General features: G+C 43.9%; 1 protein-coding gene across 1 annotated transcript in view; it reads left to right on the forward strand.

Moving 5' to 3' along the window:
* Nucleotides 1–19,324, forward strand: part of LOC106566361 (splicing factor SWAP) — a 129,449-nt gene that overhangs the window by 40,763 nt on the left and 69,362 nt on the right. Inside the window, exons 8-10 of the mRNA XM_045686988.1 lie at nucleotides 4,741–5,071; nucleotides 5,229–5,378; nucleotides 5,496–5,589. Of these exons, the coding sequence (XP_045542944.1) occupies nucleotides 4,741–5,071; nucleotides 5,229–5,378; nucleotides 5,496–5,589 (575 nt within the window). The remainder of the gene's footprint in view (nucleotides 1–4,740; nucleotides 5,072–5,228; nucleotides 5,379–5,495; nucleotides 5,590–19,324) is intronic.

Below are 19,324 nucleotides of genomic sequence, written 5' to 3' on the forward strand. Positions count from 1 at the left end.
CAGCCTAGTTTTAACAGTCCACAGACAAGCATCTCACAATACACTGTACTGTACATCCATCCACAATGACTCACCAACACTCCCCTGCTGAAGCAGTTTGTCTGTCAGTTTCACCCACCCCATTTTAAACAATTGCTACCAGTGAACGTTTTCCCTGATCAACAAGCTGTTACCCTGCAGGTTATGAATCCTTATGCATTCAGTAAGTGGGCCATTTTATTAATCAGCAGATGTTCCCTTGTTCGCAGGCCGACTTTCTGTTTTGCACACTTTTTCATTCCCACTTTTAGTTTTTCCCAAGAGAGCAGCACAGAGATGAAATTAAAGTTATTCTATTCTATCGCTCCCTGTCTGGTTTGGATTGCAATCCCAGGTTCAGTGCTGTAAGCATCTCACCAGACACAAACTGGCCTGATGGGTATTGATTGGAGACTGTTCTTGAACCTCAACACTACTCGTGGCGCTGTGCTCAAGAGGCTGCCCATGAAAATGATTATCATTCGGAGTGGCTGGGGAAGGAGCAGCACTTTAATGTCTGCTAAAGTATATGGTTTGGAGAGAAAATACTTTTGAGTCAGAAACACAAGGCTGTAAGGCTGAGGTGGTGGGATCCTGAGGAGCTCTCTTGGCTCTGTGTGGTGTTAAGGTCAGAGAGAGGCCAGTGGAGGATGATGGATGGATGAATGTGCTGTAACTGTGCTTTCAGAACAGCAGCTCCGCTGTTTAATCCTGCTGTCAAATAACACTCCAGCACTTACAGTTGAAGTTGGAAGTTTACATACACTTAGGTTGGAGTCATTAAAACTCATTTTTCACCCACTCCAAAAATGTCTTGTTAACAAACTGTAGTTTTTGCAAGTTGGTTAGGGCATATACTTTGTGCATGACACAAGTAATTTTTCAAACAATTGTTTACAGACAGATTATTTGACTTATTCACTGTATCACAATTCCAGTGGGTCAGACGTTTACATACACTAAGTTGACTGTGCCTTTTAAACAGCTCGGAAAATTCTAGAAAATGATGTCATGGCTTTAGAAGCTTCTGATAGGCTAATTGACGTAATTTGAGTCAATTGGAGGTGTACCTGTGGATGTATTTCAAGGCTTACCTTCAAACTCAGTGCCTCTTTGCGTGACATCATGGGAAAATCAAAAGATATCAGCCAAATACCTCAGAAAAAAAATGTAGACCTCCACAAGTCTAGTTCATCCTTGGGAGCAATTTCCAAACGCCTGAAAGTACCACGTTCATCTGTACAAACAAAACATTTCACATTCTTAAAACAAAGTGGTGATCCTAACTGACCTAAACAAGGAATTTTTACTAAGATTAAATGTCAGGAATTGTGAAAAACTGAGTTTAAATGTATTTGGCTAAGGTGTATGTAAACTTCCGACTTCAACTGTAACTGAGCAGCATGGACATGGCCCTCTTCAGTCCTCCTTCTCTGTCTTTGTCTCTCTCTCTTTTCTGTCTTTCTCTTTCCTTCCTTTCCTACATTTTGTATTTTCATCTCATTCTTGTATATAACAATAGAAAAGATAAGCATCTGTCAATGAATCCTAACCATTGACTCGGCATCAAGAGGGATGGAGCAAATAAATATAAACCATGTGAATGATGGCTCTCCTACAGGTTTCCAGCCTTGTGCATATTGGATGGGTCTTCATAACAGTCGACCAGAGCGGTGACTAATGAGTTAATATCATCCAGTTTACCCATTGACAAGACAAGCCTCTCTTTCCCCCCTCTCCATTGCTTCCTCCCTCCTTCCCGCCATCCTTTCTCCTTCCCTTTTTCTGTCTCTCTCCATCCTGTACGCTCCATCAGGGAGGGAAACCACTGCCGCAGTAGCAGACCCTGTAGAGTATATAATGCACAAGCACAGATCAGCAGGCTCAGACACACGTGCACAGACACACAGCTGTATGCTGAACCGGAAGCCCTCATCCTCCAAATCCCACAATTTTGCTTTTAGTATTTAGTATTTATTAGGATCCCCATTAGCTGCTGCCAAAGCTTCCTGGGGTCCAAACAGGAATAAACCTATTACGTCACAACAACCTATATCATAAATAAAACAAGACATCATTCAAGACATTACTACATTATTATTATTATTATTATTTAAAAAAATACAATATAAGATGTACAATAATACAATATTACAATGTGTGATTGTTTGTGTAGAGTGTGTGTGTGTGCGTATGCGTCCATGTCTCCACAGTCGACGTTGTGCCGTGAGGTATTGTTTTATCGGTTTTAATCTGATTTTACTGCTCGCTTGAGGTACTTGATGTGGAAGAGTTCCATGTAGTCATGGCTCTATGAAGTACTGTGTGTTTTTCAGAGCTTGATGATGAGTTGGGTATTTGAATCAGCTGTGTAGTGCTCGGGCAAAAACCAAAACGTGCACCCAGGGGAAACCCAGGACCGAGTTTGGGAAACCCAGCATTAAAGAACACCCTCTGTGTTCCGTTAGACAGAACTTTCCATCCACAATTTGGCACAGGGTGTAAAGCCATAACACATGTTTTTTAGCAGTAAACTATGATCGATAATGTCAAGCTGCACTTTCTAGTCTAATAAAACAGCTCCCACAATCATCTTATTATCAATTTCTTTCAGCCAAACATCATTTGTCAGTGCCGTACTTGTTGAGTGCCCTTCCTTATAAGCATGCTGAAATTTAGTTGTTAATTTGTTTACTGTGAAATAGCATTGTTTCTGGTCAAACACAGTTTTTTTACAAAAGTTTACAAAGGGTCGGTAATAGGCTGATTGGTCGGCTGTTTGAATCAGTAAAGGGTGCTTTGCGGTAGCGGAATACCTTTTTTCCCCCTCCAGGCCTGGGAGCGCACACTTTCCTGTAGGCTTAGATTGAAGGGATATAGTCCGCTACCACCATCAGTAATTTTCCCTCCAAGTTGTCATTACCAGGTGGTTTGTCATTGTTGATAGTCAACAATATTTTTTTCACCTCTTCCACACTCACTTTGGTGAATAAAAAATGACAATGCTTGTCTTTCATTATTTGGTCAGTTATGCATGGATATCAAGGTTCTGAGTTTTTTTTTCTTGCCATGTCATGCCTAAATTTGCTAATCTTGCCAATGAAAAACTCATTAAAGTAGTTGGGTTTTGTGATGAATGAGCCATCTAATTTAATGAAGGATGGTGCTGAATTTGCTTTTTTGCCCAAAATGTAATTTAAGGTGATTTATTATTCTGATGGCTAGCTGTATCAAATAGAATGTGAAAACTCAACTTAATACAGTTACAGTCGATCTCGTTATGGTTGTGATTCTGAGCAGTCAAGAAATAAGTCTTAGAGAGGGGACCATTTTTTAGATGAAGGTGCCATTTTGAGCTACCTCGCACTGATCACCACACCCACAAATCATGACAAACACCCCTCTTCCCCATCTTGCTGCTGTTGCCATTGGCAGTGAGCTGACAGAATTTGTTAATACAGTCTGATAGCTGATGTGAGTGCAAATTTGCCGGCTCAAGGTTGTCAGAACGAACCTGGGTAGCACCTCCTAGGATCAATTATTACACCTAAAAATAGCAAATTGTCATCGCAAACACGTCAAACTGACTGTTTGACACTTACACAATTAGCATTTCTCAATTACCTACCCACAGTAACAGTATGAGCCAAACTTTGACTTGCACCAGGGAACCCTTTGACTTGCACCAGGGAACCCTTTGACTTGCACCAGGGAACCCTTTGACTTGCACCAGGGAACCCTTTGACTTGCACCAGGGAACCCTTTGACCTGCACCAGGGAACCCTTTGACTTGCACCAGGGAACCCTTTGACCTGCACCAGGAACCCTTTGCACGGTAACGTACCACACCTTTATATTTCCCTGGCTCCCCATACTCCTTTCCCACGGATGTTAGTTTCTTCTCCACACTGAGTCTGGATCTGAGTACCTCCCTGACTTCAATTATGGCTGTCTCAGACTGAAGTATGTAGCAAATGATAGATCAGCAGAATAATTAAGTTTGAGTCAGTCAACCTTTTATATTGCCTATTTTCTGGGTTTTTTCTTCCCCTTTGAAAATATAATCTGAACACTTATGAGTGAATCTGTCAGTTGTTTTATTCATAACCTGTGTTGATCCCAGTCGGTATGCCAGTATGATTTCTTATTCCTGTTGTAAATTACTTTCTCTGAGCTGCTGATATGCTTGATTGAGTCTGAAATGGGAAGTGGGATTGTAATGATAGGCTTTGGAAATGAGTCTTTGCAAATTGTTTTTGATATCTGCTTTTAAACGCATTATGATTTCCAACAAGCTGATCCTAATTATTCTTGTTGGGCCAGAAGAAAAGACTGTTCCCCTTGTTTCCCCATCCTCAACTGACAAAGTACATTTCATTAATTGGACAGCAATCAGGAATAGATTATTAAACATTTTAATTTCAATCAGCGTGGAGTTGAGCGAGCAGTCCTTTGTGAGCGAGGCTAAGATCCTATTAGAAATGAGGTCAGACCTAAATGTATATATGTTACCCCGCTCAGCACTGTAGCACACCCACACACTTTAACACAATAAGCAGGCCTTTCCCATCCAGTGCTGACTTACACGTCTGCTTGTTAACAGGGGAGACACGCAAAAACACATGCAATTGAAGTATTGGCATGAATTCCTTTTTGTGCCGTGAGCTATTTTGAGATGTTAATTGATCATCACTTCTCTCTCTCTCTCTGACCTCTCCACAGCTAACATAGCAGCGATGTATTATGGGTACTGCATGCTACCTGATGGGACCTACTGCCTGGCTCCGCCTCCCCCAGGGGTAGATGCCAACGCTTACTACAGCTCCCTACCCTCTGGCAGCATGCTGGCCGCGCCCTCTTACTCTGGAGCCCCGCCCCCTCCAGGGACCACGCCCCCTCCACCTCCTGAGCCAACCACACGGTTCATCTACACGGCACCTCCGACTAGATTTCCCATTATCCCACCGCCAACTACAGTTCCCAGCCAGGTTCCAGTCCGCCTCTCAACTCCTCCTGCTCCTGTTGTACCTGCTGCTATCATACCAGAGACCAGGTGTGTGGTGTGGACAGTTATTGGACAGAAGTGGATATATTTTTTCTCGATCCTTATACTACCTATTTTTCCCCCACATAATGTGATGCATTGCTAAGCACGTTTCTCTCTCTCTCTCTCTCTCTCTCTCTCTCTCTCTCTCTCTCTTTTAAATCAGTTCGCGGCCCCCTGCTCAAGTTGCTGTGGCAGCGCCGGCCATCATTCCCCCTCCCCCTGACATCCAACCGGTTATTGACAAACTGGCTGAGTACGTAGCCAGGAACGGTGTCAAGTTTGAGACCAGCGTCCGCGTCAAGAATGACCCGAGGTGAGCAGAAACAGACACTGCTCCTCTCCTTACTGAATAAAGGTGAACGGCTCACAATGTACTATTTGTTTAATATAATGCCTGGACATCTTATGTGTGTTTCTATCTCCAACACAGGTTTGACTTTCTGCAGTCCTGGAACCAGTACAACACCTATTATGAGTTCAAGAAGCATTACTTCATGAAGAAAGAGGGAATCAGCCTGCCTGAGGTATTATTGTCCTCTGCTTCCCTTTTCCCTCTCTCTGAGCAGTGTGCGTTTTAATACCATTTTGCTTGAATTAATTATATACCCTCTGGGGATGTGATGGATCTTAATTCAATATTGCCTTTCATTCACTGAAATTCTCTCCAGGTTGCTTTTTAAAAGGCTCTAAAGCATTGGAAGGCCGTGGCTCTAAGGCTTTCATGCTTGAGATCAGAGATCATCAATTGTGTTTGCATAAAGTGCCTTTCATGCTGTCCAGATATCAAAAGGCCTGCCTGCCCTTGACTCATGTGTACGCTCCGGGGTTACTGGGGGAAAAGGAGGTGGTTTAAGCAGTCCGCTTATCATAAACCAAGCCGATTCTACTTAAAAAAAAGGTTTGTCAAGGCTGTTTGAAAGGTTTGTTTTGCTTACCAGGTTCAAATCAAAGTTTATTTGTCACGTTTGCCGAATACAACAGTGAAATGCTTACTTACAGGCTCTAACCAAAAGTGCAAAAAAGGTATTAGGTGAACAATGGGTAAGTAAAGAAATAAAAACAACTGTAAAAAGACAGTAAAAAACAGTAGCTAGGCTATAAAAGTAGCGAGGCTACATACAGACACCGGTTAGTCAGGCTGATTTGAGGTACTATGTACATGTAGATATGGTTAAAGTGACTATGCATATATGATGAACAGAGTGTAGCAATACCGTAAAGAGGGGTTGGCAGGTGCCTTTGGTGTGGTTTTCACAATGAATGGCACCTGCCTGTTCAGCTCCTTGATTCAGCCCCCGGGGCGCAGCTCTACCCTAATCAACACCCTGTCTCTCTCTTTCTCTCACAATATTTCTGTCTCTCTCTCTTATCTGATTTTAGTGAGAGGACATTGGTTTTTAAGTATAACAAACCTAAGTCTGTGAATTAACCCTGGACCAAGCAAAGCATTTAGCCATGCAGCCGTGCTTTGTTTTCTTGCTCAATTCCCCGGTTTTATCACACAACAGATGGATGTCAGGTACTTCTCCATTATTCAACAGAGATGTATTTTTTACCTTCCCCTGGGGTGTCGGCCGACCGACTGTCACTGGTACTTTTCTAGTGCTCATGAATCTATCCACGACCCAACACATTAACAGTGCTGCGATACGTGTATAAAGTATTAAAAGCTACTTGAAACTCAGTCAACATTTTACATGGCTCATCTCTTGGTAGACATGTATTCAATTGTGTGACATTTGAAAGCCGTTATGAAGAGAATACTGTTCATTTGTGTTTGGTAATTATTGGAAAAGTGGTTGGCTGGTAATTCTTAATGGGCTCAGGTGGGAGGCAGACGTAGTACTTTGTAAAGATATTCTAAAACAGAAGATATCAAGGTTGAGCAGTAACAGACAGAGAAACAATTTATTCATCCATTTGCTGGCTAAGTGCTTTAAGTGGTTTATTTGTACCCCTGGCATGAACGATTGCTCGAGCTGATAACATTACAGTAAACAAATTAGCAAACTTTAAAGGCAGGGGAATGATATAAAAAAAAAGTGACTCTGTGCCTTTCAAACTTTGATTTTAAAGCACCCAGGCTTTTGGAATGATTGGTCTTCGCCACCTGGTTAAATTAATTTGCTGATCCCAGCCCGTTCCCGCACAGGATTGAACGTAGATGAAATTGCCTTAAAAGTGTCTCACTGCGCAGGTTGTTAACCTGTGTCAGATTACATCTCGGCTTTAGTCTTTAACGAGGTTGTTGAAGGTATTTACTCCTTGGTTCTCTGTGTACTCTGGGTGAGTTTGTGTAAAAACGGCTAGCTGGAGCTGGTCTGGTCGGTCAGTTGGATATGCCCACACCCATTACAGTGCTTTTGGTAAGTATTCTCAGATTCCTTGACTTTTTCAACATTTTGTTACGTTCTAGCCATATCCTAATATTGATTAAACAAAAAAAATCCTCATCAAACTATACACAATATCCCATAATGACATTATATATATAATGAAGGATTACTTTATCCTATCCCGGGTATTCCTTAATGAGGTGGGGTTTCAGGTGTCTCCGGAAGGTGGTGATTGACTCCGCTCTCCTGGCGTCGTGAGGGAGCTTGTTCCACCATTGGGGTGCCAGAGCAGCGAACAGTTTTGACTGGGCTGAGCGGGAACTGTGCTTCCGCAGAGGTAGGGAGGCGAGCAGGCCAGAGGTGGATGAACGCAGTGCTCTTCTTTGGGTGTAGGGTCTGATCAGAGCCTGAAGGTACGGAGGTGCCGTTCCCCTCACAGCTCCGTAGGCAAGCACCATGGTCTTGTAGCAGATGCGAGCTTCAACTGGAAGCCAGTGGAGTGTGCGGAGGAGCGGGATGACGTGAGAGAACTTGGGAACTTGGGAACTTCTCAGACAGAGCACTTCTTCTCAAGATGGAAGATGGCGTGCACTAACTAAAGGTTAGTGAAGGCAGGTGGTATCCTGCAGCACATACAATCGCCCTGATGAACAGAGGTGTGATGGGCGAATTTATTTGTATTTTTTTTATTACATTTTAATTAAATTTTTTTATTTTATTTAACTAGGCAAGTCAGTTAAGAACAAATTATTATTTTCAATGACGGCCTAGGAACAGTGGGTTAACTGCCTTGTTCAGGGGTAGAACGACAGATTTTTACCTTGTCAGCTCGGGGATTTGATCTTGCAACCTTTCGGTTACAAGTCCAACACTCTAACCTCTAGGCTACCCTGCCGCCCCAGGGCTGTAGGCCAAACAGGGATTGACAGGGCTGTACGCCAATCAGGTTGAGAGGGCTGAACTTTTTTACAGTCTGATGGTATGGACTGGAGGTTCGGTGAGCTGAGTTGCCTCTCCTCAGACCCTCCCTGCACTCTGCCTAAAGCTGGCTGCATTCCGAAGGCTTCTGCTTTGGGAAAATGCCCCCCCTCCTTGGGAGAGCACCTTCTCCTTATCAGCGCCATGTCAGACAGCGGCTGACTTTCACCAGCGTCTCTTCCCTCCATCCCTGTGTGTGTCCCACTCCCTTCCCTGTCACAGCTCCCTACACAGCCCTTAGGTACTGCTACCTGCAACCATACCGCAGCCATAGTTAGGGAAAAGATTATCACAGTGTTCTTTGTGCTATACTCTCTTTCGAACTCACATTTATCTTCTCTGTACCCGCTGTGCTGCTCATATGAGACAAAGACAGTGTGGAAAATAGAAGAACAGCGGATAGGATAGAGAGTGGAACAATGACAGAAGATTGAACGAAACACAAAGAAATAGTGGTGAAAGGGAGACGATGGCAGGGGTGTTACAAGGTGAATTGGGGGAAATGCTATGTGATTTCCCGCAGAGTAGTTCTGGCTCTATCAGCAGCGTCTGTTTTTATTTGGCGACTGCGGCTGTGATTTCTCTTTCAGGGGAGCAGGGGATCTCTGCTCTCTGGCCTCAGTGGAGTTCTGCTCCCCTGGCTGACTCTCCCACCAGGCTGTCCCTCGCTCTGCAGCAAAATCTGGACAATTTGTTTAATTCATCCAGTGTCTCCATTCCTTAATTAGGCATCCAGGTCAATTAGAAGCCGTGTCAACAGAGATGAAATGATTCAGTCTGGCTGTGGCTGGCCTGGCTGCTTGGTTATATGCCTGGCCACTTTGGCCGGGTTATGTACTGACTCTCTGCTTAAGGTACCTCTTTAAACCGAACTGTCTGATGTATCAGAGCTTAGAATGTACCTCAGATATTCACACTCATCCTCGGTTTAGATTTATATAGATGAATATGGTTACATCTCATCCAGGCAGTTTGTATATGCGTTTGTCTATGTTCATTGACCGTTTTATCATAAGCCACCATTTATTTTGATGATATGTTTCCACCAGAATCATTTCCTCTACGTTTACGTTGTGCTCTATCGTCAATCGCACCTGAGCACTAAAATTCCAGTGTGTATCATATGATGCATGAGCCCATCTCAATACAAAGCAGACAGTTTATCTGTAACCACTCTCGAATGGATCTTTGTGCAATGCTCTCTCTAAGCTGCGCGCGTACGCTGGCTCGCAGCTCCCCGGGACTGCCCCACAGAAGAAATATATCAGCCCGCCCAGAGAAGCACGATATTGAAGTTTTCCCCCATAATTAACACCATCAACATTTCCCTTTACTGTGGGAACTGTAATCGAATCAACGCAATATTAGCAACTTTCAATGCAACATACCGAAGCACAACGAGATTGTGTTGTAAGCAGAACGCATCGGAGTAGGATTCTCTTGCATTGACACGCATGACTCAGCCCATACTCTACACATACCGGTGCGCCATAACCAGTCAGCTTCAGTAGGCCAACAGTAAATGCAAATAGACCATTGCCATATATGGATTTGTGCCATTCACTTTGAACTGGACTTTTTACAGCATGTGAGAGTGAGAGCTGCGTATGGGCTTGTTTTGAGATCAACGCAAGAGCTGTGTGTAGCCACGTGTGCACATTTGTTCATATCCTTAACTATCCTTAACTAGTTAGTGAGTTATTAGCCCAGTTAAACATAATTTGCAGTCAGCAATATGGGAGCGGTTGCTTCCTACAAGAGCACAAAATGTCTACATTTCTAGATATCTTTGAAAAGCGAGTCAGGTAAACAGATTTTTTTTTTTGTCTTAAAGGGACAGTGTTGTATTTTGAGACCGGCTTGAATAAGCTATGTAGGCAGAGGTTGGCGTATTTTTGTCTTGTTCTCTGTAATAATGGTATGGGAATAATAATGCATTTATTTTGTAAAGTGGTTTCATGCATCAAACAACACAACATTTTCAGCCACCTCCTTGTCTGAAGGACAAGTGGATAAACAGGTTAATGTCAAGCCCTGCATGTTTTTATTTTATTTCAAAAGTCTCATGGAATGCAGGTCTAAATTGAACAACACACCTTGACTACTACTGTAGGCTGAATGATAGAACAGCTATTTCCATGTTAAAATGTTATGGGATGCATTTTCTTCATTGTTTTTGATGGTAGGCCACTGTTAGGCCAACATTATGATCAAATAGCCACAGTAGCCTACTTGACCACTGTCTGAAACTGTAACTTAAAGCGGGTACAGCCTCAGTGTTCACAGTAAACGCCTGCTGGAAGTTGCACAGAATTTTTACAACCTTGAAGTTTGTGCTCAGCAGACCTATAATAAATTGCAGGGAACATTGCTTATATGCCACGCTGAATTAAAGCGCCTATGTGCTCCTCTCCTACCGAATCAGACAGTGTATTACCAACCAACCCCGGGTGCCATTATGACAGATTTATTTTTATTTCACCTTTATTTAACCAGGTAGGCCAGCTGAGAACAAGTTCTCATTTACAACTGCGATCTGGCCAAGATAAAGCAAAGCAGTGCAACAACAACACAGAGTTACACATAAACAAACGTACAGTCAATAACACAAAAGAAAAATAGAAAGATTTATGTACAGTGTGTGCAAATGTAGAATAGTAGGGTGGTAGGCAATAAATTGGCCCTAGAGGTGAAAATAATTACAATTTAACATTAATACTGGCGTGATAGATGTGCAGATGATGATGTGCAAGTAGAGATACAGGGGTGCAAAAGAGCAAGAGGGTAAGTAATAATATGGGAATGAGGTAGTCGGGTGTGGAGTGTATTTACAGATTGGCTGTGTACAGGTACAGTGATCGGTAAGCTGCTCTGACAGCTGATGCAAGTTAGAGAGGGAGCTTATAAGACCCCAGCTTCAGAGATGTTTCAAATCAAGTTCCAGTCATTGGCAGAGAGAACTGGAAAGAAAGGCGGCCAAAGGAAGTGTGTGTTGGCTTTAGGGGATGACCAGTACAGTTACTTGCTGGAGCGCGTGCTATGGGTGGATGCGCTATAGTGACCACAGTGAGCTGAGATAAGGCGGGCTTACCAGCAAAGAATTCCAGATGACGAGTGGTAATTTGGCAACGGATATGGTGAGGGCCAGCCAACGCAGAGCATAAATGCAGTATGCTCCGTTGGCTATTTCGTCGAAATACGACTTTCGGTGATCCTCTGTTTGGTCCACCACCCCGGATAAGGATCGGATCCAGCAGGTGACCCAAAACCAACGGCGCTGCAGAAGGGGCAGACAGAACGGTCTTTTGGTCAGGCTCCCCAAGCTGAGCTAAACGATTATCGCCCCATAGCACTCACTTCCGTCATCATGAAGTGCTTTGAGAGACTAGTCAAGGATCATATCACCTCCACCCTACCTGACACCCTAGTCCCACTCCAATTTGCTTACCACCCCAATCACACTGCACACTGCCCTAACCCATCTGGACAAGAGGAATACCTATGTAAGAATGCTGCTCATTGACTACAGCTCAGCATTTAACACCATAGTACCCTCCAAGCTCATCATTAAACTTGAGAGCCTGGGTCTCGACCCCGCCCTGTGCAACTGGGTCCTGGACATTCTGATGGGCCGCCCCCAGGTGGTGAGGGTAGGAAACAACATCTCCACCCCGCTGATCCTCAACACTGGGGCCCCACAAGGGTACGTTCTCAGCCCTCTCCTGTACTCCCTGTTCACCCATGACTGCGTGGCCATGCAGGCCTCCAACTCAATCATCAAGTTTGCAGACGACACTACAGTGGTAGGCTTGATTACCAACAACAACGAGACAGGGAGGAGGTGAGGGCACTCGGTGTGTGGTGTCAGGAAAATAACCTCGCACTCAACATCAACAAAACAAAGGAGATGGATCGTGGACTTCAGGAAACAGCAGAGAGAGCACCCCCCTATCCACATCGACGGGACAGTAGTGGAGAAGGTGGAAAGTTTCAAGTTCCTCGGCATACACATCACGGACAAACTGAAATGGTCCACCCACACAGACAGCGTGGTGAAAAAGGTGCAACAGTGCCTCTTCAACCTCAGGAGGCTGAAGAAATTTGGCTTGTCACCTAAAACACTCACAAACGTCTACAGATGCACAATCGAGAGCATCCTGTCGGGCTGTATCACCGCCTGGTACGGCAACTGCTTCGCCCACAACCGTAAGGCTGTCCAGAGGGTAGTGAGGTCTGCACAACGCATCACCGGGGCAAACTACCTGCCCTCCAGGACACCTACACCACCCGATGTCACAGGAAGGCCAAAAGATCATCAAGGACAACAACCACCCGAGCCACTGCCTGTTCACCCCGCTACCATCCAGAAGGCGAGGTCAGTACAGGTGCATCAAAGCTGACACCGAGAGACTGAAAAACAGCTTCTGTCTCAAGGCCAGAGTGTTAAACAGCCATCACTAACATTAAGTGGCTGCTGCCAACATACTGACTCAAATCTCTAGCTGCTTAATAAAAATAAATTGGATGTAATAAATGTATCACTAGTCACTTTAAACAATGCCACTTTATATAATGTTTACATACCCTACATTACTGATCTCATATGTATATACTGTACTCTGTACCATCTACTGCATCTTGCCTATGCCGTTCGGCCATCGCTCATCCATATATTTATACGTACATATTCTTATTCATTCCTTTACACTTGTAGATATAAGGTAGATGTTGTGAAATTGTTAGGTTACTTGTTAGATATTACTGCACGGTCGGAACTAGAAGCACAAGTATTTTTCTACACTCGCGTTAACATCTGCTAACCATGTGTATGTGACCAATAAAATTTGATTTGATTGGATTTGGTAGTATATGGGGCTTTGGTGACAAAACGGATGGCACTGTGATAGACTACATCCAGTTTGCTGAGTAGAGTGTTGGGGACTATTTTGTAAATGACATCTCCGAAGTCAAGGATCAGTAGGATTGTCAGTTGTACGAGGGTATGTTTGGCAGCATGAGTGAAGGAGGCTTTGTTGCGAAATAGGAAGCTGATTCTAGATGTAATTTTGGATTGGAGATGCTTAATGTGAGTTTGGAACGAGAGTTTACAGTCTTACAGACACCTAGGTATTTGTATTTGTCCACATATTTAACCCCAGGCTTTTATCCCAGGCTTTTCATGTGTTGTCTCTCTGAGCCGAGGTTGGGAAGGCAGTGTGAGTTCAGGGAGAGGGCAGTGGAAGATGTAGGTGGAGAGGAAACAGATCTGTTCTCATTCACTGTCAATGATTAGGCCTAAGTAACTCAGTCATCACCTCCTAAGGGTAACTTGGCAGCATATTCACACTCAGGGAGTTGGTGTCCCATTGTCACTCAACAGTCAACTGCATTCTGCTGCCCTTGAGTATGAAATTAATCTGAAATATGAATGAATGTTCGCATTGTGCTGGTATTGGACTGACAATGCCTATGTGCCTTATCTACAGTATAATCCAGTAGCATAATCTCACACTCACCTAACCTTGTATAACCCACCTGCTACCATTTTGATGCAGTCTTGTGGTTCAGCGGGTGTTGAATAGCTGAACACCTGTGTCACATTCCTGTAAAGCTCTACGGGCAACATTACTGTTCAACCACTCTAGTTGTGCACAGGGAACTAAATTGCTCTGTTGTATGCCCCCCCCATCATGGTTGCCAGTTCACTGAGCATGATGACTCACATTTTATATTTGTTTTCCTCGTTGGGTCTCGGCAGTGCTACCATCAGACACATTGTGTGCAACAAAAAAAAAATGCAGGCGCTGTCTTACAGGCACCGGTTTGGGAGTTGTAGAGGCTGGCTGTAGAGTCGGCTGTAGAGGCTGCTGTGATTTTCCATTGTTGCGTCGTGTCGTGTTTCCTTTAGGTTTGAGAAGGTGAAAGGTCATTTGAGATCAAGTGAATAGTTTGACGTAGTTTTAACTCAACATATTTAATGTTACCAGAGTCAGAAGGCCTCAGTGGAGCAGCGGAGGTCAAATGTAGGCTTGAAGTTTTTCACCCACTTTGGGGAACCATTTGTCATCTGCCAAATAGAATCCATTAACTTGTCTCAGTCCGGGGAGAGAGAAATTTGTAGTATGGAGTCCGTACTCTGTAGCAGGCTGCACCCACCTGCAAACCAAGCGGCCGACTAACTAGCTTATCCATAAACTATGAGGTCTGCTGTTGATTTGGGGAACAGCTATGTGGGATGCACCCTCTTTCATTTCTATTATTAATCTGCTTTTCATATTTATTGGGGGGAAAAAATGGTCTGTGAAATCAATCAAAGGAGGCATCAGCCAGTGATTGGGCTTGTTGTGGCCCTGCCTCTGTGGTTTGTCAGATTGGTCTTGACAGCACCAGCCACCAGTTCCACTACTATATGAATTAGTTTTGTTCTGTGACCTCGTTTAACTGGGATGATGATTGTCTGTAGCCCAGCCTTAGTTTTGTGTGGCGGTTTCTCCCATCAATTTAATGGTTATTTGTTTTCTTCTCATTGTTGATCCTCGCTCCTCGGTGGTGTAATCACTCCGCCTGCTGCCATGTCGGCACTAAGCTATAATCATCAATATTGTTTTTCTATTGCTTGCGCTGATGGTCGAGATTGCTGCCAAACCTCTGCTGGGTTGAAGCAGCTATCTCAGTGTTTTACTAAAATGATGGGCTTTTGACTGGAGCTTAATGAACAGTGGGAAGCATCTGTGGGCCTCCAGACTTCTTCAACCTCATGAGGAAAGTCAGAGCAGGTTCATAATTGGCTCGCATTCAGACAGATCTCCAGTTATTTATGAAAAAGTTGCAGAGAATTGTTCTACAACATGAGCCAGGTATAAGTGACTCATAAAATGAATATAATGTTATTACAGCTTGAATTAAAGCAAGGGGAACTACAAGAATGTTCCAAATGCACCCTGTTCTGCATCCGAGTGTCTGGATACTACACAATTGCATACTTCACATCACCCTGCTTGTAAGGTGCATGAAATAGGTTTTCTCCTCTCAGTATTAACTATGAATATAGAATATGTTCATTCTAACGGTTGGCTGTAGCAGCTTGTGTCAGAATATAATGCTAAATCCACAGCTCTGCTCCGTTCTCCCTAGCCTGAGCACCCGAGTGTTTGGCAGATGCTGCCAATCTTTAAGGTGCTCTTTTGACTTTGTAAATGAAAGCTCCCATTTTAGACTGTTCATTAAAAGAAAATTGACCTTAGGCGTGATTGCTACATTCACCTTCAGTCCAAACAGATTGAAGAAAGAGAGACACTGTGAAAAACAGATTAAACATCCCCCCAGTTTTCTCAGTTGTTTGTGTTTCTGACAATTTCACCAGAAGGAAACACATTTGCCTTGTCACATGTGTGTGTGCGCACGCACGCACGCACGCACACACACACACACACACACACACACACACACACACACACACACACACACACACACAAACCTAAACTTACACAAACACACACTCTTACACGTTCTGCAAATTAGAGCAATATTCATAGTTCTATGACTGATTGGGTCCAGGGTTCCCAATGATCACTGGAATATGAACACTTTTGAGGCAGTTAAGTTACAGCAGAAAAGACCTGATAATGGAACCAGAGGTGGATGCAGGCAGCAGGGAGTTTTTTGGGGGGCTAGCTAGAGTGAGAGAGCGATGTAGTTCTGTTGTAGTATCTCTCCAGGGACAGCTTGGCTTCTGGGGCTTCAGCTGGTTCCTGCTGAATAAGATTAGCCTTATTGTAGCTTGTAGCTCTTCCTCAAAGCCTTGTTCTACACGGTGAAACCCATTTTAGATGGAAACATTTTAAACGCTCTTTCACCCACTTTTATTGCAGTGTTCTGTAGTGTTTTTTTTGTGGTTGTGTGTCACTACTGGCTTGATGAGCAGATAGAATACATGATCAACTACTGCTGTGTGTGTGAGCTTCACTTTAAAGCTAGGGCTAACCTAAGGCTGTTAAAAACAATCCACACACACAAACACATACTGTACAAACACACTGACACACTTCCTCTCATGCGCACACACACACACATCTTTTTCATGATGCACCACTGGTGTCTGCAGTTTAGGGCCTTGTTTACAGGCTACTCATGATGTGTCATCCTTAGTTAGCTTTTGGCTGTCGCAGTCCCTTCCCTCCTGTCTCCACCAGCTGCTGGGGCTGCAGGCCTGACTTTGGTGCCTCCTTGCTGGGTTGTGGATGTCCACTCTCTCTGGCAGTGGTGTCCCACCCCAGGGCCAACCACATTGCATGGCTGCCTCTGTCCCTGCCTGTCCCCCCTCCAGCTCCAGCCTCCATCAAAGGGCCAAAGTGACACAGTGGTGGGGAGAGTAGTGAGAACCTGATTCATCAATATTTCAGATATTTCCCCCACTACTGCTTTGTCAAATTCAAGGGAAATGTCCTTTCAAGCTGCTTCTCCGAATAGACATTTTCAGTAGAGAGAATAGTGCCTGGCATGCTTTGTTTTACCCTCTTCCAGACTCTATCCTTCTCCCTCCTCTCCTCTCCTCTCCTCCACTCTACTCCTCTACTGCATCCTTTCATACTGTAAAGTCTCTGATCCACAGGAGTGAGTACTATGCCCGCTCCTTGTCTCCCTCCCCCCTCTTCCCCCTCCCTTCCTCTCTCTCTCTCTCCCCTCCAGTGACGGAGGTCAATTCATCACCTTCCTTAAGCCATTCGTTCTCCCGCCTGACTTTAAAGCTCGGTTAGTCTCGTGGCAAAAAACATTGTTCTTGATTTGTGCCTGCATCTGTGTGACTCTGCTCTGCCGGTACGTGAGAGAGCCTTTGAAGGGCCAAGACGAGGGGAACACCTCCGCGTCCTTGAACACAAGTGGTTCAGTTAATTCTCTCTCCTTTCTTTAGCTTTCCTTTTCCTATTTTTTTCTCTTTTCTCTTTCCTTTTTTTTGTTGTGTCCCAGTTCCTTAGTTGAGGTAGTAGCACCACCTCTCTTAGACACTGTGTGATGACATATGATGTTTGATGCATTCAGATCCCGTATCTCTTTTTTTCTCACCTCAGGCCCCTGTTAATGAGGTATGGTAAGTCAGTACTGACTTACATGGACAACTCTTTCATCACACTCTGTTCTGGGCAGTCATCTCATTCCATCTAGGGTTGCAACATTCTGGGAACTTTCAATAAATTCCCTGTTTTTTAAGAAATCCTGGTTGGAGGATTCAGGATTTCCTGCTTATTCCCTCCTTAATCCGGGGAATCATAAAATCAAATTGTATTGGTCACAGTTCCACTTCATGGTGTCTGGTTCTAGCTCCCTCCTCCATATGTTTTGTGGGGGACTGGAGGTTGTTTAGTTTACATCCATGGGTCATTGCTGTAGCCTTGTTTCACCCTTTTATCTATTACCCTTTTGTCTATCATGGATTACAAAAGGAAACCCAGCCGCGAGCTGCCCAGCGATGCGAGCCTATCAGACAAGCTAAATACCTTCTATGTTAATTTCGAGATAAGCAACACTGAGCCCAATCATGAGAGCACCAGCTGTTCCGGACGACTGTGGGATTTCGCTCTCCGTAGCCGATGTGCAGTGTTTTCCACTAGCGTCGGCTTGCTATAGACACACATTTTCAGCCGAGTACTTTTTCCATTTAAATTAACTAGGCTTCTTTTTTACAATTCGCAAGTCAGAAAAAAAGCCAGCCGAGCCCTCTCCCGCTAGAATGAACGGTTTGCATCTTCTAGCTAGCTATCTATTGATAGGACAGTTACTTGGCAGTCACAAAGTGAGCGACGACAGGGAAACATTGCTAGTTTGACAGTCATCTGTCTGTCCCGCCTCCCGGTACCTGTGTGTGTGTGTTGTGAACGCTGTGGTTGCAGTCAAATGTCTTTACACGGAGGGAGAGGGCATGATGCTCCTTCGTCTATGTAAGTCAATTTTCACGTCCCATATAATGTGGTAACGCTGAGTCGAAATCCACTTAGCCTATTGTTTTCTGGCACATTTACTTTATTTTGCGTGTTTCATATGCAGCCACATAGGTTTGCTGTATGTTTATTGACGAACATTAAGCTTGACTAGTTTATATATGGTGTCGAACTGATTGAATAAAGTTGATATCATATATCCTTGTCATTCATAAATCATAGAACATAGTTATATGCCTAAGATATCACATCGGGACAAGTAAACTAAAGTTTTCCTTTTTTTGTATTTTCTATATGAATGCTGCGTCCAAAACAATTGGGAACTCGGAAATCTCTGACTTCTGACTTCAGTGCATTCAACATAACTGGGAACTCTGGAAAAAAAAGAATCTCAGACTGGGGAAAAATAGTTTTGAACGGTCATCCAAACTGGAATTCCAAGTCAGAAACTCTGGTATCTTTCTAGAACTCTGACTTGAACATCACCAACGTCATGATTTGACCTCGTTTTTTTTCCTGAGTTCCCAGTTGCCTTGAAAGCACCAGAAGTCCATCAGGACTTGCCAGACAGTGACGTTAAACGCCCACACCAGTAGAAATCCACTTTTTCGAGCAGAGAGACGATGGCCAAAGCCTACCCATGATGTTCCACAATGATGTAAGTCAATAAATCATCGTTTTCAGTCAAAGTATGATATATTTTGGCTTGAAGTGCCAAATCAGAATGTGTGACTTTGGATGTTTCTGTGAGTCTTGCATGTCTTTTCCTACGTGATGACGTGCAAATTCTTTTCAGCCTATGTTTTATTTCAGGGCTGGGTTTTATTTAAATGTTAACACCCACTAACATGGCAATGGTTATTAATCAGAGACACTTGCTGCAAAGTTCTTCCAGGTAGTTGAGGCCTAGCCTGTCAGCTACAAGGGCAGCCTTGTCAGACCTATTGGCCACCAATCATGACATCATGCATAAAATATGACGTCGGATTATGAGTGTCTAGTCTATCCTC

Source organism: Salmo salar, chromosome ssa09, assembly GCF_905237065.1.
Source record: "Salmo salar chromosome ssa09, Ssal_v3.1, whole genome shotgun sequence".
Taxonomy (NCBI): Eukaryota; Metazoa; Chordata; class Actinopteri; order Salmoniformes; family Salmonidae; genus Salmo; species Salmo salar.